We start from the raw sequence: 25,781 nt of genomic DNA on the forward strand, positions 1-25,781 counted from the left end.
GTGGAACGCCCTCCCACCAGATGTCAAGGAGATTAAGAACTACACAACTTTCAGAAGACACCTGAAGGCAGCCCTGTACCGGGAAGTTTTCAATGTTTGATGTTTAATTATGTTTTTGTACATGTTGGAAGCTGCCCCAGAGTGGCTGGGGAAACCAGCCAGATAGGCGGGGCGTGATTAATAAAATTATTATTATTATTAACTTATTTCCCAAACTAGGTATAAATGAAAGTTGAGGCAGATCATAGCCATTGTGGCTGGCTGCCACCAACAGCCTCCTCCTCCTCCGTGAATTTCTCTATCCCTCTTTTAATGCCATCCAAAAGTTATTGGCCTTCACTGCCTCTCATGGGAGCAAATTCCATACTTAGGCTCTTGGCTGGATGAAGAAGTCCTTCCTTTTATCTATCCCAGCTGTGACATAAGCGAACAAAGTGTAAGAGCGGCTCCAAAGTGGAATGGCACTAGCATCCCATAATAACCCCCTTAAGAGCAGTTTCCAACACAATGCAGAGACTGAGCCATGCCAAACCTCATCTCACCATCTGCTTCCTGGGTTTTTTTACCCTACTGAGAGGAGTTTCACCAATGGCAAGAATTAGGTGCCTGACATGAAAACTTGCTTATCCCGGTGGAAGCAGAGGTAATTATTTCTCGGCCCTTAAAATCCTGGAGCTGTCGTTGCAGTGAATGAAAGGAAAACATGACCAATCACTTCCATATCTATTGCGTGGGTCAGCAAACATTGGGAAGGATGAATTGAAGCTATTTTTTTTAAAAATCTCATAGGAACATTGGAAGGGCCTTATGTCCCATCAGATAATGTGACCATCTAGTTTTGGGGCAGGAGGAAACCTCATGCCGGGAGGCCAAATGTGTCCAACAGGCTCTGAGTAGCCCTTGAAAATCTCCCCAGACTGCACACCCTCACTGATTCTCTTTTGCTCCTACTTGAGAATTTTTACCTGGCTAGAATGTATCCTTGAACTCTGACAATTTATTTTATTCATTACTATTTATTCAGAGTTAAAGCTATGGTTTTCCCAGTAGTGATGTATGGAAGTGAGAGCTGGACCATAAAGAAGGCTGATCGCTGAAGAATTGATGCTTTTGAAATATGGTGCTGGAGAAGACTCTTGAGAGTTCCATGGACTGGAAGAAGATCAAACCTCTCCATTCTGAAGGAAATCAGCCCTGAGTGCTCACTGGAAGGACAGATCGTGAAGCTGAGACTCCAACACTTTGGCCACCTCATGAGAAGAGAAGACTCCCTGGAAAAGACCCTGATGTTGGGAAAGATGGAGGGCACAAGGAGAAGGGGATGACAGAGGACGAGATGGTTGGACAGTGTTCTCGAAGCTACCAGCACGAGTTTGACCAAACTGCGGGAGGCAGTGGAAGACAGGAGTGCCTGGCGTGCTCTGGTCCATGGGGTCATGAAGAGTCGGACACGACTAAACGACTAAACAACAACAACATTTATTCAGAGCATTTGAACCCTGCTCTTCAGCCCCAAAGGCTCCCAGATTGGCTTACATAGGGTGGCCATATAAACAGGAAAATTCCAGTAATGTCTGGGGTGGGGTGGGAGCAAAATTGATGCCCAGGGAGAATTTTTAATTTAATAACAAATGTCTGGGATTCCATCTGTTCCCAGGAGGAAGCGCTGTGCAGTGATTGCTTCCTGGTCGTCTCCCAGATGGCGATTTCATAAGCCCGCTCGCCACCCTGCTGTCCGCTGCTGCTGGTCACCCTAAAATAGCTGAATGGAGAGCAGGGAAAAAAAAAAAGAGGAGGAGAGAGAACAATAAGAACAACAAGAATAACAAGAACTGGATAAAGTTGGAAGATAGACTCCTTCCAAGATCGGACATGTGAAATCAAAGATGACCAAAAGACGGCAAAGACTAATAAAAAGACGGCAAAGCGGATTGGTGAAGGACTGTGGTTTAGATGTGGGAGCTCCAGGATGACAGTAGACAGTGACGGACATTGGGAATGCAACCGGGAAGGGGGGGAGGGAAATTTGGAATCCAAAGGGTGTTAAATTACACTTTATTCTTTTTTCTATTTTTCTGTTTATCTTAATCTGTATTGCATATTAAAGAGGGGAACTCGCGGAAGGGAACAGGTCGATTTTAGGGGATGGGAAAATATTTTTTAAATTGGGCCAATGATAATAATTTTAAAATTTGGGGTAAGAATTTGTTGAATCTGTTTGAAAGAACTGGAATACAAGAGGGGGAGGGGAGGGGAAGTCCTGGAAAGAAGCCAATGAAAATAAGCTTTTAAATTTGGATGTTTTTCTTTTTTTGTTATATTTGAAAATCTTTAATAAATATTATTTAAAACAAATAAAAAAATAGCTGAATGACTTTGGACGGTCGCTCAGAAAAGCTGAGCAACTGTGTCTGGATTTTTGACTTCTTGAAATATGGCAGCCCTAGCTGACATGCAATTAAAATGAGGCAGACCTTTCCTGCAGACTTACTACCTAAACAACAACAACAACCACCACCGACAAGGAAGGAAAAAGGGAAGGGAATCAAACATGGGCACCAGTTCTTAAGCAGTTGTTCTTTGAAAGACCAGCTTTCATAGTTCGGGGATAGGAGGTAATGCCTGGCAGCCTGGATGGAGGAAAGAAAGGGGTCTCTGTGTGGAAACCAGCCTACTCTACAAAGATGAGGTAGGCTAGGCCGAGAGGCAGTGACCAGCAAACTTTGTGGCCGAGTTGGTATTAGAACCCTAGTCTCCCAGGTCCTAGCTGGACACTCTTACTCATGGTTACCAATGTGGGGCGCACACCCCGTAAGGGGGCAATTTGATTTTTAAGGGGGGCAATTCAAGAATGAGCTATTAACAGTTAATGGCCTTTTAGGCCCCCTCCACGTGGCGCTGAGGGTTAAACCACAGAGCCTAGGACTTGCCGATCAGAAGATCAGTGGTTCAAATCCCCGTGACGGGGTGAGCTCCCGTTGCTTGGTCCCTGCTCCTGCCCACCTAGCAGTTCGAAAGCACGTCAAAGTGCAAATAGATAAATAGGTACCGCTGTGGCGGGAAGGGAAACGGCGTTTCCGTACGCTGCTCTGGTTCTCCAGAAGTGGCTTAGTCATGCTGGCCACATGACCTGGAAGCTGTACGCCGGCTCCCTCAGCCAAAAAACCGAGATGAGTGCCGCAACCCCAGAGCCGGCCATGACTGGACCTAATGGTCAGGGGTCCCTTTACCTTTACCACATGAATAGGAGTTCACTTTTCGAATAAGAAGAATATATATTGGGGGGACGGGTGCATCAGGATTTTAGAGACGCTTTGATGGGGCATGGCCAAAAAAAGGTTGGGAACCACTGCTCTAACCATTATGCCACACTGCACGACCACAGTGAAGACAGACAGGAGAACAAGGAGCCAAGCAGTCAAAATGGCCAGAGAACTTCTGCCTCTCAGTTGGCCGCTGGCTGAGTTAGGATGACTTTCCATTGTGCCCGCCCCCTCCAGACCTTCTTTGTCTTACCTTCCAAGGTGGTGACCCTGGTGGTTTGGGGTGGCATGTATCTCTCGTTGGACTCGGGAATGAGGGCGACCTCATACGTGGTTTGGGGCTCCAGGTGGCTCACCAGGAAGCTGGTGTGGTCACCTGTCAGCTGCTTGGTCAGTTTCCGCCTGGGGTCTCCGGTCGGGGCATACTCCAGGACATAATAACCTGTCTCCCGGGTCAAAAACTTGGGCCAAATGAGGCGGAAGCTGCTTGTTGAGATATCGGTCGCACGTAGACGCTTGGCTTGGATGACACCTGGAGTGGAGAAAGGCACAGTGATTCATTGATCAATGTTTTTTTCTTAGGTAGGGAAGGGTGAATATATCCATTCCAGTTTCTCTGGGTTAGACATGTCCATGAAATGATTTACGGTGGTACCTCGGGTTACGTATGCTTCAGGTTACATACGCTTCAGGTTACAGACTCAGCTAATCCAGAAATAGTACCTTGGGTTAAGAACTTTGCTTCAGGATGAGAACAGAAATCGTGCTTTGGCGGCGCAGCGGCAGCAGGAGGCCCCATTAGCTAAAGTGGTGCTTCAGGTTAAGAACAGTTTCAGGTTAAGAACAGACCTCCGGAACAAATTAAGTTCTTAACCCGAGGTACCACTGTATTTTCCTATCTAGAAGATTTACACACTGCTTCTGTTTAAACAAAACTCTGAGCAGTTTGCAACATAGGCTAAGGTATCTTAAATAAACAGCAAACATCCAAAAATATCAGATGGTTTCTACATTTTGCGAAGCACAATTAAGTACAGCATCTTCTTTTGTACAAAAAGAAACATTGCATGTAAGAATCGGCTGCGAAAGCAAGGGAAATTCATGGCAAACAAGGAAAGAAAACAGCCTCAAAACAAGCTGTAAAATGTGACAAATGAAAATCAACAAGAGAGTATTGAAATAATATGATTAGACAACTAGGCAAAAGAAAACCGACTTGCTCCTCTCAGCCACCATTTGTTCAACCAATTAACTGTGCCATTAAACCAGTGGTTCTCAAAGGAGAGGATGGAAAGTGTGGTGGAAAAATTGAAGGACAATCAAAGAAACTTTTAAACATTTCAGGGTTACTACACTGATACTATAGTATCAAAATAATCTTGTTTGGATTTACAACCAGAAACAGCACCCACACATTGGCTATTCTTCTGCAGTTTTCCATGATATATTGTTGCGAACAGGGATTTTCAAACTGACAGGTATCAAGGAAATAAGCAACTACTGTATCTGACTTTTAGAAGACTTCTGAAGGCAGCTCTGTATAGGGAAGTTTTCAAGGTTTGATGTTTTACTTTGGTTTATAATTTGTTGGGAGCCGCCTGGGGCAAAAGTCAGGTGGGTGGCATGCAATTAATAAATTATTATACTTATTACTACTATTATTAAGATCAGAAAAGAGAAAGGTTTCCTTCTGTTGATGAGGAGATGTTTGTCTCAAATTAGGCCTAATATAAATGAAATTACCCAGCAAAATCAAGCTCACACATCTCCTTGAGTTTGTATACATACTAAAGTGCACATGTAAGAGGCTTGCTTATAATTATATTTTGGGAATGATTTGTGTTCTTATGTAACTGCATTGCTTTATACTTTATCGATGTCCCATGATCATATTGTAAAGTACTGTAGTTGTATTCTGTTATAAATCAAGCACTGCTGGGAGTCGTTTCTTTCTGTTTTCCAATGTATTTCTTATCAATAAAAACGTTGGTGTGGCGTGAGCAAATTTTTATTCTTAAAGTGTGACCCAGAGAAAAAAATATTGGAGACCCACTGCATTAAAGAAACCAATTCAATTACATTTCCAGACCCCGATATAGCAATGAACTTCAGTAGGTCCGCTCTGAATAGGACTAGTGCTGCAGACAACCCCACAACTTGATATTATCTTTAGATTAAAAGTACTTATTAAGGAGGAGGGTAGGCTCAGGTGAGTCAAACATGCCCCATCCCCCCAAGTGTGTTTCTGCTCTCTGCATCTCTCCCCCAAGACCAGCAGGTGGAAGCAGAGACAACATCATCTACATCAGTGTGAGGAATTTGAAGGTTAGAAATTGGTGGGTCTCTTCCCTTCTTATTAGGGAGAGAATGCCCAATATGCAAATTCAACAAATGAAATAAAAATAAATAAACGCCTGGGGATATTCCAGGGGGCAGGGTTTGCAGATCTTAAGCTTGGGCCCAAGAATTGGATTTTAGGGTCTATTCTCGGGGCTGTGAGCTACTCCTCAATCACTGCCATTTCAGTCTTGGGTCTAGGATAGGTTTGAAGAAGAAGAAGAGGAGTTTGGATTTGATATCCCGCTTTATCACTACCCGAAGGAGTCTCAAAGCAGCTAACATTCTCCTTTCCCTTCCTCCCCCACAACAAACACTCTGTGAGGTGAGTGGGGCTGAGAGACTTCAGAGAAGTGTGACTGGCCCAAGGTCACCCAGCAGCTGCATGTGGAGGAGCGGGGAATTGAATCCGGTTCACCAGATTACAAGTCCACCGCCCTTAACCACTACACTACACTACACTACACTACACTACACTACACTACACTACACTACACTGGGTTGGGGAGCCAGTGGTCCTCCAGATGTTCCTGGACTCCAACTCCCAGCATCCCTCTGGCCTTGGACCTCGATAGCAGGGGCTGATGGGGAACAGCAGCTCAGCAACATCTGGAGGGTTAGATGTTCCCAACTCCTGGAGTGAACGGCCAGATGTTCATCCTTGGCTCCTATTCAGTTGCATGAACATCTCCCTGCAGACCCAAGCAAGACCTTGATTAACCCCCAGGTTAAATCCCTTCCTGGTTATGAGGGCGGCACCAGGAGAGTCCAGCAAACCAGACTTTAATGTACCAAAAAGGTTGGCTGGCATCAGTGCGACACCAGCTGATTGACTGGTGGGCAGCCCAGCCCACCAGTGACACTTGGCCTTCGAGAGGTGAGGTGGGAGAGAAAATGACCCGATCCGCAGGGGTGAAAAAGGTCCCTCACCCCTGTTTTAGGTGGCGATGGGATGTTCCATTCTGTGTAGACCCATTTGAATGAATGGAGCTCTGTTAGGCATGCCCATTCACTTCAATGGGTCTACTTTGGGAAGGTCTAGCATTGGATACAACAAAGCAATGTTTATTATGCCATACATTGTAAGGCAGCCCTGCCATAGTGGCAGGTGGGATGTCTGTCTTATTCTGCTGAATGGAGACCCAGTTTCATGCTTCAAACTCCTGCCCTATGGTGCCCCTTAAAGGACATATTCTGTTCACCCCACCCCCCTTAGCTGCCAGGCTCCTAAGCAGGCCTGTTGATGGCTGTCAGTGAAAGAGGGAAATCGATAAGAGGGAGGAAGGGGCTTGCTGCAGGTCTGGAGGGAGCTTTAAGCCTGCTTTGCCTTCAGTTAAAAAATAAAAATCAGGCACCAGGCAGGCCAGGGCCATGTGAGCTCCTTGCTTTTGGCCTGGCCAGTTTTCTGCTCGCTACTGTACAGAGACAGGCTCCAGCCCATTCCAAGCCAGGCCCTGCCAAGGCACGGAAAGCTCTCTAGCATGCTTGGCAGGCCTTGAAACTGTACAGACATTACCCCAGAGGGCCGCCAGGTTGCTAGAACCGTGCAGGATCACGTCGCTCCCCGCCCAAAGCGTCCAGACAGATGCAAGCCCTCTGACAAACCTGAGAACGTTGAAAGCTTCATTCATTTCCGTAGCTGAGATTTGGAAATCGGATCTTAATTGCTTCCTAGCTAGCTGTAGGCCATGCATAAATTCTCCCTGTCCCTCTCCTCTCTCTTAGCCTCAGTCCTCCCATCTGCAACATGGGTACACCCACATTGTGGTTGCATTGCAGATGAGAGTCAACTGCCTACAGGCAAATAAATGCAGGTTGCTCAGTTAAAGTGGGTTTGGTGCTCTTGTGCAAAAAAGATCAAAATAAAAAAATGCTTTGGGTGGGTGGGTGGGTGGGTGGGGGAATTGCCTTGTTTTTTGTTGGAAGGGATGTGTCAGGGAATTGCACTGAAAAGTGTGGAAGTGGTAGATGGGGCCAGAGGCAATAGGGAACGGAGCGATGAATATATGTTTTTAATAGGCTAGTTTCTAAACACACCCTTCTCTATCCTTTGTCCAGACAAGCAAGAGGCATGATCAGAGTTCAAGCATGCATTCCAGTTAAGCAAAAACACCCAAGGAGTGTGCTGAGCCAGGCCAGTGAAGAGTGTGGCTTGGGGAGAGTCCCGATGGCTGGATTTGGCCCCTCAGACTGAGGCTCACCATAATTCAAAAGCACCATAATGCTTTTGAATTATGGTGCTGGAGGAGACTCTTCAGAGTCCCATGGACTGCAAGAAGATCAAACCTATCCATTCTTAAGGAAATCAGCCCTGAATGCTCACTGGAAGGACAGATCCTGAAGCTGAGGCTCCAGTACTTTGGCCACCTCATGAGAAGAGAAGACTCCCTGGAAAAGACCCTGATGCTGGGAAAGATGGAGGGCACAGTTAGAAGGGGATGACAGAGGACAAGATGGTTGGACAGTGTTCTCGAAGCTACCAGCATGAATTTGACCAAACTGCGGGAGACAGCGGAAGACAGGAGTGCCTGGCGTGCTCTGGTCCATGGGGCCATGAAGAGTTGGACACGACTAAACAACTAAACAACAACAACAACAACAACTGAGGTTCACCACCACTGCCTGATAGCATCCTTGCTCTTTCTGCTTCAAACCCTCATTGTCTTAAAGCTTTCTTGTGCCGTTTCTCCTCTTTGAGCTGGTGAGCAGCTCTCTCTCCCTTGAAGTAGCTGTTTCCAAAGCATCTCTTAAAAAACTGAACTCTAGGGCATTTTCTTCTCGACATTCTATTTGGCTTTTAGACACCCTCCCTCTTGTCACTGAGTTAATATTGACCCAGGCCATGGCTCCTCACCAGCCACGCCCCTCTCTCCAGGCCACACCCCCTTCCCCAGGCCACACACCCCTCGCCAGCCACACCTATTTTCTCCCCAGGCCACGCCCCCTCGCCAGACACGCTTTGCAACTTCCTTGAGTGTTTTCTCCTGGCTAGAACTCCGATCCTGTCCCTCGCTTGCCTGGCTGAAGAATGAGGAGGAGCGAAGGACCACATGCGTAGAAACTAGTTTACTATGTTTTTAAAAGCCACATTTGCATTTCTTGCTCCGCCCACGTTGGCCTCTGGCCCCACCCACCCCTGGCATCCTCCACCCACCCTGCAGAAGGTTGCCCAGAAGCGAAGGTGGCTCTCAGGATGAAGGGGGCTCCCCTGCTATAAAAGGAAGGGGAACAGAGATTGCACCGTTGCTGTCTGTGGTCGCTCAGCCCTGTTGCTGCGGACACGGACAGCCCCAGGGAAGAAATGTGACATCACTCAGCCTGAGAAGAAGCAGCTACAAGTTTGTGGGGGTGTGTGGAATCCAGGTTGTCAAACGTGCAATTGGCATGTAAACCTCAGACAGTGCCTTCCTGCTGCACCTCATTCTCGGCATGACACACGCCCTGCCTCCCTGTCAACTTGGTGATCAAACCTTGGCAGGCGCCCCGGACACAACATGAGTGGCTTGCTTGCCTGCTTGCAGCCAATCTTCACAGAGGAAATGGCTCCTTTAAAAAGGTAAAGGGACCCCTGACCATTAGGTCCAGTCGCGGCCGACTCTGGGGTTTTGGCGCTCATCTCACTTTATTGGTCGAGGGAGCCGGCGTACAGCTTCCGGGTCATGTGGCCAGCATGACTAAGCCGCTTCTGGCGAACCAGAGCAGTGCACGGAAACGCCGTTTACCTTCCCGCCGGAGCGGTACCTATTTATCTACTTGCACTTTGACGAGCTTTCGAACTGCTAGGTTGGCAGGAGCAGGGACCGAGCAATGGGAGCTCACCCCGTCACGGGGATTCGAACCGCCAGCCTTCTGATCAGCAAGCCCTAGGCTCAGTGGTTTAACCCACAGTGCCACCCGCGTCCCATGGCTCCTTTAGAAACCTGCAAATGCCTGGAGCTCCAATCCCCAGAATCAGGTTCCCAGGAGTCTTTGGGAGAAGCCACATGCTTTCAATGAATCTAAGGCATAGATCTGATCTAATACCACATCAAGGGCACCTCGTTCACAGTTGTTCAGATTGACTGACAGCTGCAATATTGGTTGCTTCGCCACTTTTGCCTCTGGCCCTCCGCACACTGCCATGTGGCCCCTGGAAGGAGATGTGGCCCTCAGGTTGATTTTAGAATGTATTCCAATTAATTGTGATTTTCTGTAAACTGTGTTACTTTTACTGTTGTTAGCCGCTCTTAGCCCGGCTTTGGCTGGGGCGGCGGGACATAAATAAAATCTTATTTTATTATTATTATTATTAAAGGTTCTGCACCACCAAGCCAGCACCCCACCTGCCTGCCTTCTTACAACCCGTCCAAGATGTTGTCCAGTCTCAGTGCTGCCCCTTGTGGAACTCAGGAGCGAAGAGGATGAGAGGGAGAACACTAGAACCAGTAGGCTCTGCCTTTTAGTGGCTCTGGCGCCACCTACTGTCATGCTCCCTGCCTTCCATCCTACCAGCCCCAAAGGGCACCACTGCCCAGATCTCAAAATAATAATATCTCAGCCTGTGAGTTCAACAACCCTCTGTATTCTATGCCTGCCCTGTCATTCCCTCTCTTTCTTTGCACCTGTGGGACAGCAAAAAGAAAGTATTGGGGGAATCCTTCACCCTGGAATGGAAGCAATAACGGAGTTTGGGCTTGAAAATTTCAGCAGCTCGCTTTGCGACGCCAAAATTTGGTGCCCCCTGCCTCTCGCCTTCCGTTGTTGTCATTGTTACAGCGCCATCTCAGCTCAGCACCCAGTATGGGCAAATTGGTTGTGCTCTCCGAAATCCAGCTCTGATCGAAGGCTAAAACCCCGTGGTGTGTCTGTCTCTGAAAAGCACAAGCTGCCCTTTCTGCTTTGCGCAGATCATATGCGGCCGAGGAGAATTCTTCCTTTCTGCCTCTTCCAGGTTAAGGGAGTCCACGGAGGTGGGGCAGGGAGGGATGGGCAGCCAGGAAGCATTGCTTTGGCTTGAGCTGAGCCAGCCCTGCAGGCAATGCCAACCAGCTGCTAGCAGATGCGGGGAATTCAAGGAGAAACCAGCCCAGCTCGGCGGAACAATGCCCGTCTTGTGCCTCTCAACAAAGGGGGCCTTTGAAAAAAAGGCCTCCTATGATATCATAGTGCAACTTCTGGGCGTCCTCCCGGGCAGCCAAGTCTGGGTGGTTCGGACGCCCTCCCAGTCCCGCAGCTCAGAAGCTGGTCATCATTCTGATCTGTGGCTTTGCAGCAGCCTTCGCCAACCTAGTGCCCTCCAGGGGGTTCGGGAGACCAAACATTGGAGGGCACAAGTTTGGCTTTATCTGCTCAGAGGAGTCCTGATGGGTGCCAGTGGGTGCAAGATGGCGAATGGCCTTGGGGTGAAAAATGGAAGCCCCCCGCCATTGCTCTGAAGGCCACAGCGATGTGCTGAAAAGGAGTCAAGGGCCACAGAGGTTTCCATGGCAGTGGAGATTGTTAACCTCCTAAGGCCTGACCTTTTTTGAACAGAGTGGTTGAATGGACAGAGAACAGTCTCCTGGAACCTTTCTCCATCCAAGGCGGAGTGGGGGGAGCAACAAATCTGATTATTACCTTTGGGCACTAAGCTGCTTTTCATACAGACTAACACCCCCCTCCCATCTCTATCCTACATCCAAACAAGCAAGAGATTATTTTTTTTTTTATCCTTTTAAATTCCAATTCATTTTATTCTTGCATGATTTTACTTTGCTGGTATTTTTGCTGTCATTCTGTGTTAACGACGCCGTTCCTTCTTTTTATGCTGTACGCTGCTGAGAGATGTTTAAATCTCAAACGGTTTATAAGTGCTTTGAATGCAAGAAGGAGCAGAATTCCGGGACACTCATGAAAGCTATACTGGAGGTGTGGGGCAGGGAGGGTGTGGGGAGCCGAGGGGAAGGGTGTGTGGCCTGGGTACAGATCTGAGGGCCAGAGAGGGAGACTTGGAGGGCCACATGATGTCAGCTGGCTGGCTAACTAATCAGTGGGCACTCCTGCTCATCTGTTAGACTTGACCCAAGGGACGGATGGAGGGGTCTAACTCCCAAGTGCTTTTCCCACAGTACCCAGCAGGATTTAGACCCTCCACTACCCAGCTGATGAGAGGAGAGTCCAAACTTGCTGGTCAAGCAGGAGTGAGCCCTGCCCATCACCTGATGTCACATTGGCTGTCATCACCCAGTGACATCATCATCCAGCGACACAGTTGGAGAGGCAAAGATTAGTGGGCCCCAATTGGCCCATGACTGACTCACAGCTGTCCTTGGAGGCACAGGTCAATTCTGTGTCCAGGGCAGCTGTCCACCAGCTCCATCTGGTACGCTGGCTGAGACCCTACCTGCCTGCGCAATGTCTTGCCAGAGTGGTGCATGCTCTGGTTATCGCCTGCTTGGACTACTGCAATGCACTCTATGTGGGGCTACCTTTGAAGATGACCCAGAAACTGCAATTAATCCAGAATGTGGCAGCTAGACTGGTGACTGGGAGTGGCCGCCAGGACCATATAACACCAATTCTGAAAGACCTACATTGGCTCCCAGTATGTTTCTGAGCACAATTCAAAGTGTTGGTGCTGACCTTTAAAGCCCTAAACGGCCTTGGCCCAGTATACCTGAAGGAGCATCTCTACCCCCATTGTTCAGCCCGGACACTGAGGTCCAGCTCCAAGGGCCTTCTGGCGGTTCCCTCACTGCGAGAAGTGAAGTTACAGGGAACCAGGCAGAGGGCCTTCTCGGTAGTGGCACCCACCCTGTGGAACGCCCTCCCATCAGATGTCAAGGAAATAAACAACTATCTGACTTTTAGAAGACATCTGAAGGCAGCCCTGTTTAGGGAAGTTTTTAATGTTTGAATTTTTATTGTGTTTTTAATATTTTGTTGGGAGCCACCCAGAGTGGCTGTGGAAACTCAGCCAGATGGGAGGGGTATAAAATTATTATTATTATTATTATTATTATTATTATTATTATTATTATTATTCCTGGCAAAATGAATTTGTGCCAGACCTGTGGAGCAAAACAAGGCTGAGGAAAGACTTTAGTGCTAAGCAACTATTCAAGATGCAGAAGGGACTTAAAAATAAAATAAAAATACATGAAATAAAAACCATCCCCTAAGATTAAGGAGTGCAAAGTTGCCAAGGAATGGGTGGAAGCTTTCCCAGCTCCATAGTAACCCTCGTGAGTTTCCAGACCATTAGCAGCCCCAAGAACTGCCTGCAGCTGCAGGGAAAATGGACAGAGTGAAAGCAATAAAGGAGCAAAGAGGTGCCTTGTGGGTAATAGACATGCAAGCAAGCCGGATCAAGGGGTTTCGGCCTTTGCTTGGGGAACGAGGCTTGTGATCTGGAGCATGCTGGATTCCCTTCTCGAAAGACGGACCTCTAAAGAGACAGGGATTTAAGAAGGCATCGTTTTCCTGTTCTGCCCTGCGCTCAGCGCCCAGTTTCCATTCTGCTGCAATTTGTCTTCTGCCAAAAGTTAGGTTATTCATCTCATCATCTGCTGTGCTGAAATCATGTAACTCAAGTAACGGATCATGGAAGCGACACTGTCATGCTATTCTGCCCCATTCATTTCAAAGCAAAGGACGTGTAATTCAAATTGTGGGTGGGTGCCTTGTTTGCGGACTAAAAGCAATGACAAGATTGATCGCTGATCATGTTTGTTGAATTTATTTCCATTCTGGGCATGGCGCAAATACACAAACACTGGCCATTTCCAACCCTGCTTTTGTTTCCATTGGAATTTCCTCAGTGGTTTAACAGTCCTTCCTTTTCCCCAAGGAACTCTGGGAATTGTAGCTCTGGGAGGGGAGGGAAAGGGGTCTCTTAACAGCTCTCCTCACCCCTTAACAAATGGCAGCTCCCAGAATCCTTTGGGGGAAGCCATATGTTGGAAGCCACCCAGAGTGGCTGGGGCAACCCAGTCAGCTAGGCAGGGTACAAATGATGATGATGAAGGTGACTGTTGAGAGTGGCATAATAGTATGGTATGAATATGGCCTAACTCTGGCATTCCAATGGGTCTAGCATTGGATACAACCCACAGTTTGGAAACCATGGGGTATAGCGGATGCTGATCCTGAGTAGGCCCATTGATGTTAATGGACATGACTAACTTAGGTTCCCTGTTTAGGGAAGTTTTTAATATTTAATGCTGTATTGTTTTTAACACTTGATTGGAAGCCGCCCAGAGTGGCTGGGGAAACTCAGCCAGATGGGCGGGGTATAAATAAAGTAATAATAATAATCTGTTTCAATGGGTCATCTGTTCATCTGGTTCATCTGTTTCAATGGGTCTGCTCTGAGTTGGACTTAACTGAAGATAACCCTGTGGAATTTACCTCTAAGTAGATGACATGAATGGGATTCTTCTCTCAAAGCAGAACTGCAGGAATGAAGTTGAGAGAGTCATTCTTAATTCATAGTTAGGTATTACAAGGTAAAAAAAGGTAAAGGACTGGACGGGTAAGTCCAGTCAAAGGCGACTATGGGGTTACAGCGCTCATCTTGCTTTCAGGCCAAGGGAGCTGGATGGCACTGTGGTCTAAACTGCTGAGCCTCTTGGGCTTGCCGATTGGAAGGTCGGCGGTTCGAATCCCCGTGACGGGGTGAGCTCCCATTGCTCTGTCCCACCGCCTGCCAACCTAGCAGTTCGAAAGCACACCAGTGCAAGTAGATAAATAGGTGGGAAGGTAAACGGCATTTCTGTGTGCTCTGGCTTCCATCACAGTGTCCCATTGTGCCAGAAGCAGTTTAGTTATGCTGGTCAAATGACCCGGAAAGCTGTCTGTGGACAAATGCCAGCTCCCTCAGCCTGAAAGCGAGATGAACCCCATATTCGCCTTTGACTGAACTTATCCGTTCAGGGGTCCTTTACCTTTTTACCTTTTATATATTATAGGAGGCTTTGTGTATGTGTCAATTTAATGTACCCACAATGTACTGGGACGTCCGCCAAACTGCATTCTGGGACTTGGGCAGGCCAGAGACAAGACCCAACAGATCTAGTTCTGATCTGGCCGGGCATTTGTTTGTTTTGACACGCTACCCAATTACCTGCGATGGAGTCTCTCAGGTCCTTGGTAATGATGGTCAGGTCGTCCACGTCCACAAAATGCAGGTGCTTCTCTGGAGGCTGGCTGGCAGCGGCGGACAGCTCCAAGTAGTTCCCACGCCCCGTGCTGACAATGAAAACCGTGACCCCCATGTCCTTCAGGAGCTGCATTGGCTGGGAGATGTCGTCTGTAGAGAAGCCGTCGGTCACCCACACCATCACCTTGGGGACATCAGCCCGTGCCCCGGCCTTCCCACTGAAAAGCATGTCTTTGGCGAAGGAGAGGGCTTTGCCTGTGTTGGTGTCGCCCATCACCTGTTGGATGCTGCGAATGGCATGCTGGACCGCCCCGGTGGAGAGGTAGCGGTCAAAGGGGAACTCCATCGTGGGCGTGGTGCTGATGTGGACAACCCCAGTCTGGACATCGTGTGGGCCAAAGGCAAATGGCCTGAGGAGGTCTGCAATGAACTCCTTGACCCGGGAAAATTCGTAGTAGGAGACACTGCCAGAGCTGTCAAGGAGGAAGAGAAGGTCCCCTTCTAAATCTGGAGCGATGGGACGAGGACCTAGAACAGGCACAGGATGAGAATTAATGGGGCAGGAATGGCGAAATTGACCAGGAAAATCAGAAACCAGGAAGAGAAGAACTTTAAGAAGGAACAGGGAAAATTTACAATGTGTCTTAGAGAACACTGTAAACAACTAAAAACTTTGGCAGGATTTGAGTAACGTTTGTAATGTACTAAAAATTCAGGTAAAAATGGGTTATTTAAGAAAAATAGAGAAAATAAGTGAAGCAGCTGAAAAAAGATGGATAATAGTAACCATGGAAGGGCGGAGGATTCAGAGAATCCTAAATGACGATGTTGGTGTTTAATGCTTGAATTTAAATTTGTAATGTAAAACTTAATAAAAAAAGATTTTACAAATACCGGTAATCATAATCATAATCATAATAAGAGAATTAATGAAGCAGAACATAAAGAAAAAAATACATGTAGGCTCTAATCTTACTAGGGAGTAAGAGCTGTTGAGATCAAAGGGGTTTACATCTGACTAAACATGCGCAGGGCCTTTGCCCTGTTTGAGCAACAAATCTTAAATTTTGCACATTAGATTTTGGGCCTCAAATCAAACCTTTTCCCTCACCCACTCAATCTGAAGTTCAGTTAGGGATTGGAAAAAAAATATCCAACCATCTGAGGTTCCTGGTTGCCTCAATTCTTGTATTAAATGTAATACAATCTTTCATCATTGCTGTCGCAAAGTGGTCTGCCTGGGTCAAATCATTCCCAGCTACCACTCACTTTGGGATATAGTGATAATGGAGAAAATGACGCATAATTTTAGATTTCAACAAGGACTGGAACCTCCAGACGCTTTTAAAATATGACTGCTTTATCACATATAGAGCGGAACCGTCGTTTTCAAGGCAGCCCCCGTCGCAAGTCTGGAAAATCTGGAACTGTACTCAGTCAAATAACACAAATATTCCTTCTTTATTCTTTCACTGCTCAGACTCCATTACTTAACCCATGTTGAAACTGCACTTATTATACGTGCATATTTTTTAGGTTTGGTCTTTGGATTTTCATCTCTTGTTATAATTGTTCTCTCTGTCTTACGCATGTACATCATAAAATGAAATAAAAAATATTTACCAAAAAAGTCATTCCCAGCTGCAGTGATTGGATGCTTTGCTGCTGCTGTGATTCCTTACTTAGTCCTTTCTTTCCCCCCTTAGAGAATCAGCCAGGCTCCCCATCCCATCTGCCTTTTTCCCCTTGGACATATTGCCATTCCAGGCAACGTTAACTCCTTCCCCGCCACATCATGCTCTCTGAATGTTTACGGTGTGTGTGTGTGTGGGGGAATTATTGTTTCTGAGTGGGGAACCTCAGGCCCTAGGGGCAGAATGTGGTCCTCCAGGCCTCTCTGCCTGTCCATTCAAGACTTTTCCCTGGCCACATCCCTCCCCAAGCCATATCCCACTTCTGACACCATGTTGCATCAACAGAGAGTCAGGACACTGCATTGGGAGAGAGAAAATCTTTTAAGCCTCAGCCCAATAAGCCAGAAAGTCCCTCATGAAAGCTCTCAAGGATAGAGAGTGGGGCAAAGCAGGGGACAAAATCTCTCTCCTCTCCAACTCTCACCCTTGAAACAGGAGTGGGGAACTTTCTGACAGGCTCGGGTCCACATTCCCTTCTGGGCAAGCTTCTGGGGACCATATGGTGGCAGTGGGCAGGGTCATGGGTCAAAATGGGCAGAGCAATGTGAGGGATTTGGGGCATAATATCCAACTCTCATCTTGGGAGAGGTTATGGAAAGCTGATTTAAAATTCTCAGCATGCTGTACGTTGAAAGAAAATTATATGAAAATGATGGACCATTGGTATCTAACTCCCAGTAAGTTAGCAAAAATGTTTAAGACAGGTACAAATATCTGCTGGAAATGTAATGAAAAAGAAGGCACCTTTTATCATATGTGGCGGACGTGTCATAAAAGCATTCTGGGAAATGGTATATAATGAATTTTAAAAATGTTTAAAATAACTTTTATTAAAAAAAAGAGAGAGGCTTTTTATTAGGAATTGTAGGTGCTGAAATTCCAAGAGACCAGAAAAGACTTTTTATGGATGCGACGATAGCTGCATGGATGTTATTAGCTCAGAAATGGAAGGAAGATAAAATCCCTACCAGAGAAGAATGGCAAATTAAGTTGATGGACTATGGCGAGATGGCAAAACTGACTGGAAAGCTTGGGATCCAGGAGGACCAAAACTTTAACAAAGAATGGGGGGAAATTATAATTTACCTTAAAGACCACTGTAAGCAGATGAAAACACTAGCACACTGCAATAACACTTGTAATGTAAAAAGAACTGTGGACATAGTGGAGTTATAAAAAACTTGGATTATTGAAAAAAGATGCAGTAGAAAAGGTTTAACAAGAGAACCCATGGAGGGGAAGGTGGGAAGTCCAGAGATTTGGAGGAATCGTTTATATGTGCATATGTTGTGGTGTGATTATAATTTTAAATATGTACAACCAAATAAAAATATTTTTTTTTAAAAAAACAAACAAAATCGGTGGAGCAATGAATGCAAATTTTACCTTTGCCCTCTAGGCTGGTTTCTTCAGCCATACTCACTCATCCCTCTCTATCCTCTATCCAAGAGGATAGATACATGACTAGAGTTCACTAGGCAGGTGGGGAAAAACTTGAGAGAGGGTACAAAATGGGATTTAGGTGTGAGCTGGGTTCTGAGGGCCTGATCGAGGGACTTGGAAGGGCCACTTTTGGCCCCACAGGACTGAAGTTTCCCACCTCTGATAAATATCTATTATTCAAAATAAAAATAAAAATAATATTACAAAAAAGGGCCACACATATCCAGCATGTGTCTTCTCACAAGGAAACGGATCTGGTATAGCCTAGTGGAGAACCATGCAGAACAATATAGCTCTCATGACTTAGCCAACACTGAGGCCTTGTCAATGAATAACAGACAGAGTCTGAAGGAAGTCGTGTCCACAGGTGCCTTGCTTTTGCTAATCCCTTTCCTCCTCTGTGCTAGACAATCGTGCCTGGAAGTGATGAAATGCAATTTAAGTCTCCAGCCGTAAACTTCCTGGCATATATCCTCTCACATACTCTGCCGGAGGCAAGAAATTGGCTGGGCCACGGACTGTCCCGAGCTGGGAATATGTTCCCTCATCCTGTGTGTCAACGGGAGAGAAGCAGCTAAAGTCAATTTGCTCCAGTTGTAAGTGGGGTTTGCTGTGGGATATGGGAAAACCTACCCCCAAATTATATTTGCCTGAGAAGGGGTAGTGTCACCAACATTTGGGGGTAGTTCTAATAATACTGTGAATTTTTTTCTGCAGCTTAAAAACACAAATAAATAAATTATTCCACCTTCTGCCAGTTGAAACTCTCTCATTCCACCCAGAGAATATTTGGGAAATGCTGCTTTAGATTATGGGTGGGCAACTTTGTTTTCTGTTGGGGACCACATGTCAACAGTGTGAGAAACTCAGATATAAGCCAAGCACCAAATGGCTCCTTAAACCAGAGTTACAGGTGCCAAACTGGAATAATATCTCTTTGCCATTTTGGGGCCAGACAGTTTGAAAGTCTTATTTTTCAATATGACTTTTGGGTTCCTGAAATCCGTTCTGATTGTGCAGATAAAATATCATGGAGAGAATACTATAGGATGTGTTGTTAGTGTGTGAAAACAGTCAAGATCCAAGGACCCCCAGGCATACGTCTCCAGATGGTGAAGACGTCAGGCAGCACCCAGGGGTTGCGAGTGGCCAATAAAGGTAAAGGGTAAAGGGACCCCTGACCATTAGGTCCAATCGTGACCGACTCTGGGGTTGCGGTGCTCATCTCGCTTTTTGGGTGAGGGAGCCGGCGTACAGCTTCCGGGTCATGTGGCCAACATGACTAAGGTGCTTCTGGTGAACCAGAGCAGCGCACGGAAACGCCGTTTACCTCCCGCCGGAGCGTTACCTATTTATCTACTTGCACTTTGACGTGCTTTCGAACTGCTAGGTTGGCAGGAGCAGGGACCAAGCAACGGGAGCTCACCCCATCGCAGGGATTCGAACTGCCGACCTTCTTATTGGCAAGTCCTAGGCTCTGTGGTTTAACCCACAGCGCCACCCGCGTCCCAAGTGGCCAGTAGCCAGGCTCAAAATGCGCCTGTAGCCTGGCAAATTTCGAACATTGCATGCCAACTGTGGGAGTCGAAATGCCAGAGTCAAAAGAGGATTCTCTTAGGTTTTGCTTGAGTTTTCTAAGGAAGAAGAGGAAGAAGAGTTTGGATTTGATATCCCGCTTTATCACTACCTGAAGGAGTCTCAAAGCGGCTAACATTCTCCTTTCCCTTCCTCCCCCACAACAAACACTCTGTGAGGTGAGTGGGGCTGAGAGACTTCAGAGAAGTGTGACTGGCCCAAGGTCACCCAGCAGCTGCATGTGGAGGAGCAGGGAATCGAACCCGGTTCACCAGATTACGAGTCCACCGCTCTTAACCACTACACCACACTGGCTCTCGGAGAAATAGAAATACAGTGGTACCTTGGTCTACTAACTTAATCCATTCCGGAAGTCCATTCTTAAACTGAAACTGTTCTTAAACCGAGTTTGGATTCCTTTCTTAGTCTGAGGTAAAGTTCACAAACCGAGACACTACTTTCGGTTTTGCAGAGTTCGTAAACCGAATCGTTCATAAACAGGACTGTTCTTAAACTGAGGTACCACTGTAATTCCTTCCTCCAGACATGGAAGACACTCAAAAGGTATTACCTGCACTGGGGTGTACTCCAGAGACCTGCTTGACTAAGAGTAGGGATCGGGAGGAGGGGGAATTTGATTCAGATCCTATTGAAAGGCAAACCTCCAGGAAATGGAAAGAAGAAAGAGTCCCTACCAGAGAGGAATGGCAAACTAAGCTGTTAGACTACACTGAAATGGCAAAACTGACTGGAAAGCTCAGGGACCAAGAAGACAAAAACATCAAGAAAGACTGGGATTTTTTTTTATATAATTTGTTTAGGAGACCACTATAAGCAGATGAAAACATTAGCAGGATTATTATAACCCTTGTAGTGTAGCAAATACGATGGATAATATGGATAGATATAAAATGTAGATTACGATACAATATGCAGTTGAAAACGCTGACATTAGGACCCACTGAGGCGATGGGGAGGGAGTCATGAGATGCAGAGAAATCTCTGCATACGGAAATGTATTTGGTTTTGTTATAGAGCTGTATTTGAAAAATCAAATAAAAAAGATGATAAAAAAGGCAAACCTCCCTAACCCACACTTCCTGAAACATAGCACATATAGCACATAGCACTGTAGAGTTGGAAGGGACCCTGAGGATCATCTAGTCCAACCCCTTGCAATGCAGGAATATGCAGCTGGTCCATACAGGGATTGAACCTGCAACCTTGGCGTTATCAGCACCATGGTCTAACCAACTGAGCTCAATGCAAGCGAACCAAAAGGCAGCCACCTTTCTGCACTTCTCTGAATTTTGCAGTGCACTTCTCCAGCTAAGTACAGTGGTACTTCGGTTTACGAACTTAATCCATTCCGGAAGTCCATTCTTAATCTGAAACCGTTCTTAAACCAAGGCGCACTTTCCCTAATGAGGCCTCTCGCTGCCAGTGCCCTTCCATCATTCGGCTTCCATTCTTAGACTGAGGTAAAGTTCGCAAACCAGGACACTACTTCTGGTTGTGCAGAGTATGTAAACCGAATAGTTTGTAAACAGGGCTGTTCTTAAACCGAGGTACCACTGTAATATGTACAGAAATGCATATTTCTAGGGCAAAGTGTGTAGGCAGACGTCTATACTAGAAAAAATAGATTGCAAAAATGAGCCTGTTAGAAGAAACTGCACAGAAGAATTTTGGGGAGGATGCTCAGTGTTAGAGCATCTGCTTAGCATGCAGAGGGTGCCAGGTTCAATTCACAGTATCTCCAGCTAGAACCAGGAATGACGCCTGTCTGAAACCCTGGACAGTTCCTACTGGTCAGTGTAGATCAGGGTTTCCCAAACCCTGGGAATCTCCTGCTGTTTTTGGACTAATACTCCCATCATCCCTAGCTAGCAGGACCAGTCATCAGGGATTATGGGAATTGTAGTTCAAAAGCAGCTGGGGATCCAAGTTGGGTAACCATGGTGTAGATAATACTGAACCAAATGGATCCAATGGTCTGGCTCAGTATAAGGTAGCTTCTTATGCATACCGGGAGAAATTCACACTCAAATGCTGCTGCATTTTTATGAGGACTTTTCAGAAAAATTGCAAGCTGGTGTGCAAAATGGAACTTACAACTAGAAGAACGGAAAGCCCAGAAACACACAAACACACACACAGATAGATTCACCCCTCACTAGGAGATGGAGAGAAGGAAAACAGGGATATTGTTTCAGCCCTGGCATTGCAACTGACTCAGGTTTACCACGCCAAGAATGTGTGTGCTGGGAGGAGGAAGATGAAGGAAACTGACCACGGTTGTGAAATGGGTGGTTGGTCATATGCAGCTGTAAAGAAAACCTCAGACTCTCTCAGGGACCTTAAATTACATTTGATGGAGAAACTATGAGAGGGGAAAAATGCACCTGAAGAAAGGGGGAAAGAGAAATGCAATATACCCTTCAACCTTTCACAAATGGAAGCAGGGGGTGACCCTCTTGGGACACCGTCCACTGTTATGTCACATGTCCATGGTGGGAGGGGCCTGAGGCAAAAGTGGGTGGAGCAACTACAAATGCAACTCTTTTTTGTACAAGGGATGGAAGGATCTTTTGGCTTCAGTTCTCCCACTTTCTCATTTTCTTCCAATCTTAAATTCAGTTCTCCGTATTCCTACAGCAATTTTCATGCAAATTTTGCCCAATGAACACATTTTTAGAGGTGGCTTTGATTCACGTACACCTTTTTGCGAGCAATTTCCCCTGATATATTCACTTCTCTCAGCTATTTTCACTAAGATCGTCATTATTCTGCAGGCCTTCCCCTGAAAGATGTACCTTTAGAAACGTTGTTCCGTTGGAGGATTGGGTTGCAAAATTCAGATGAGTGAGAATTTCGAAGGAGGGCTGTGCATATATTATTCCGGAAAGTGTGAATTTGAGAGATTCAGTTTTCAGTGTGAACGGAACTGAATTTATTCTCTGCCCTTGCCTTGTATGGTAGACCATGCTTAAGACAGAAGCTGCTACACAACTTCTCGCGCACACAAACATTATTCCATCCTTCGTTCTAGCAAGCGAGGGACTTTGTGGTTCAAAAGACATTCCAGCCAGGTGGAAAGCACTTGAGGAGACTTGTGGGGAGCATTGCTTGTGGGGAGTCCCAAGATCTGGAAAGAGAGGCCAGGGGGTGCCTCCATTCCCTGAGCCCAAAATTCCATTCCTCTGCACCACCCATTTCTGAAAGTTTGACCCAGTTTGCAACCTGCCTGCATTCCCTGCCTGCCCAGCCACCCCGATCTTTCTTCAGACTGTGTGACTGACCTTTCAAAGGTAAGACCTCTCTGCTTTCTTGTGGGGCTGCCTTGAAAAGTAGCCTGGAAATGTCAACTTGGTGAAGAATGCAGGCAGCACGTTGTTACATGAGGTCCAAAGATCAAATCGCATTGCCCTGGTCTTACAAGATCTGCATTTGCTAGCTATCAGTTTGCCAGCAAAATTTAAAGTGCTGGTTTCAGCTTTAAATCATCGCAATCCTTTGCATGTTTAGAATGTGGCCATACCAGCAGCTATTCCATTAGGCTTGGCAGCAGAGGAAATAAAGGGAAGCAGGCCCTGTTCATCTGTTCTACTTAAGAGACCAGCAATGGCTTTGCTCTCTTTCCAGTTTCATAAGAACATATGACGAGCTCTGCTGGATCAAGCCATGCACCCTGTTCTCACAGTGGCCAACCAAATAATAATAATAATAATAATAATAATAATAATAATAATTTATTTATATCCCGCCCTCCCCAGCTGAAGCCGGGCTCAGAGTGGCTAACAACAATAAAAGTAACACAATTTACATAAAATCACAATCAATTAATTTAAATGCATTCTAAAATCAACTCATTCTAAAATCAAATTCATGGCGACCATTGGGCTAGAGTTCTGTGAGGATTACCGAAGGAGGGGGTCAGACTGTGCCTTGGCCAAAGGCCTGGTGGAACAACCTGTCTTGCAGGCCCTGCGGAAAGATGTCAAGTCCCGCAGGGCCCTGGTCTCTTGTGACAGAGCGTTCCACCAGATTGGAGCCACGGCCGAAAAAGCCCTGGCTCTGGCTGAAGCCAGCCTAACATCCCTGTGGCCCAAGATCTCCATGTTCTTATTTGAAGACCATAAGGTCCTCCATGAGACATACCAGGAGAGGCAGTCCCGTAGGTACGAGGGTCCTAGGCTGTAGCGGGCTTTAAAGGTTAAAACCAGCACCTTGAACCTGATCCTGTACTCCACCGGGAGCCAGTGCAGCTGGTATAGCACCGGGTGAATGTGATCCCACAGCAAGGACCCCGTAAGGAGTCTCACCGCGGCATTCTGCACCCGATGGAGTTTCTGGGTCAGTCTCAAGAGCAGCCCCACGTAGTCTCCAACCAAGCCCCAACCAAGCAGGATCCAAGCAATGTTGGAGGCAGTGGTTTGTGTCCAATGAATGCTAGCCCTGCCCAGAGCAGACTCACTGAATTCAGGCAAAACCAGCTAGAGCAAATTCTCCTCCAAAGAGATTCTCTTCAGGTTCTGCAGCTCTAATCTACAGAGGAACCTGGGGGTCTAATGGGCACTGAGGTCCCAAATCATCTGGAAGCCGCCAGGCTCACAAAGGCTGCTCTAGGTGAGGAGCTTACAGTTGGAATAAAGAAAAGCCTATTCACAGAATCATGGAATTGAAAGAGACACTAAGGGTCATCTAGTCCAACCCCCTGCGATGCAGGAATTGCAGTTAAAGAATCCCTGACAGGTGGCCATACAGCCTCTGTTAAAATAGCTCCACTGGAGGAGCGTTCACCAGCGTCCGAAGGAATCTGCTACACTGCTAAACAGCTCTCACCACCAGAAAATTCTTCCTAATACTCAACCCAAAAGCACAGCTGTTTTGGGATCACTGCAATGCCGTTCCCCACCCCGGTTAATGGCACACCCTCCTCAGGCAATGGAAGCTGCCCCACCTAGCCATTTAATTAACCTCTTTCCAGGTTGGGTCTCTTAATCATCAAAGGATGGGGAGGAAGGCATACCAGCTACGTGACAAAGCACCGCAGGGAGCAGCAGGGAGAGGAGGAGGAAGAACAGAAAACAAACTGCCTGATATCCCATCGTGGAACCTCAGAAGGTGCTGTTTCTTCCTTGCCTCGGGCTATCGCAGCCACCTCTGCCTGCTGGAAGGCAGAGTCTGTTTGAAGTGGTGACTCAAAAACAATTCAAATTTGTGTTCTGCCAGAGGGAAGAGGAACCTCAGGCCACCTTTGGCCCTCTAGGGCTTTCTGTCTGGCCCTCAGGACTCTCCCCGTGGCCCACCGCTTACGGTACGGCCTTGCTTCCCCACTTGAGTGCTTGGGACATGTCCTTAAATGCCTCTTGCTTGCTTGCAAGGATAGAAAGAGGGGTGCGTAGAAACCAGCCTTCATTAACATTTACTGCCCCGCCCACTTGTTCCTCTGGCCCCACCCACCAGCGTTGAATGGCCCCTGGAAGGTTGTCTGAAAGGGAATGTGGCCCCCTGCCTATAAAGGTGGCCCGCTCCTGTTCTGTCGTATCCAAAGCTACCTCAAACCTCCATCACTTCCCCGATCAATACAATGACGTGCTTTAAAAACCAGGACAGATGAAAGATCGTTTGACCAATTCCGCAAGGCTTAGTGGGTTAATTGATTCATCTACTGAACGAAGGTGTCTGTGGGTTAACACGGCAAGTCGTAGCCAACATCACACAGATAGCTCAGTATTGACAACACAGACAGGCAGGAGCTCTTTGGACGTTGAGAGAGGGGACCATTCTTAGTCCCTACCTGGAGATGGCAGGGATTGAACCAGCGCCCTTCTACATGCAAAGCAGATGTACTGCAGCTGATGCAGTGGTACATCTGTCCATGTAAACATGCTGTAAGCAAAACAGACCCCAGTTGGGGGAGATGAGCTGTTCTGTGGCTCCAATAGGGAGAGTTTCCTTTTCCTTTTCTTTTTTATAGGGTGGAAGCCCAGACTTGCTGACTAGAAGCTGCTATACGGGCCTAATTTGGGGATATTCTGGAGGATGAAAAGCCCACTTCATTAATGTCTTGGCTTTCCATCTCTTTGCAGCTTTATGATTCCAGGATGCTGGCTGCCAATTAAACCATCACATTCCCCATAATAATATAGAGCGGTCTTTTGCTCTGCGAAGTGCGCCTGGAGCCAATTGGCTCTTGGTGTTTTTTGGAGCTGTGCTTTACGATCCGAGCCCTGGAGTTCAGCCTTGCCAGAAGGAACAGTCGGGTTTTCCAAAAAGCCCCCCAAACAGAAGCAGCTGGGTCTGTTCTAATGATGCTTGATGCTGACAACTATCTCATAGCGGAGC

The 25,781-nt window shown here is 46.8% G+C and overlaps 2 protein-coding genes across 2 annotated transcripts in view; one reads left to right on the plus strand and one right to left on the minus strand.

Moving 5' to 3' along the window:
- FNDC10 (fibronectin type III domain containing 10) overlaps nucleotides 1–25,781 on the plus strand; it is a 243,253-nt gene that overhangs the window by 205,717 nt on the left and 11,755 nt on the right. The window lies entirely within an intron of this gene.
- The window catches only part of VWA1 (von Willebrand factor A domain containing 1), a 40,567-nt gene that overhangs the window by 6,693 nt on the left and 8,093 nt on the right, over nucleotides 1–25,781 (minus strand). The window contains exons 2-3 of the mRNA XM_079987051.1: nucleotides 14,683–15,246; nucleotides 3,517–3,795 (exon numbers count right to left, since the gene is read on the minus strand). Of these exons, the coding sequence (XP_079843177.1) occupies nucleotides 3,517–3,795; nucleotides 14,683–15,246 (843 nt within the window). The remainder of the gene's footprint in view (nucleotides 1–3,516; nucleotides 3,796–14,682; nucleotides 15,247–25,781) is intronic.

Source organism: Podarcis cretensis (assembly GCF_951804945.1).
Source record: "Podarcis cretensis genome assembly, chromosome: 8".
Lineage (NCBI taxonomy): Eukaryota > Metazoa > Chordata > Lepidosauria > Squamata > Lacertidae > Podarcis > Podarcis cretensis.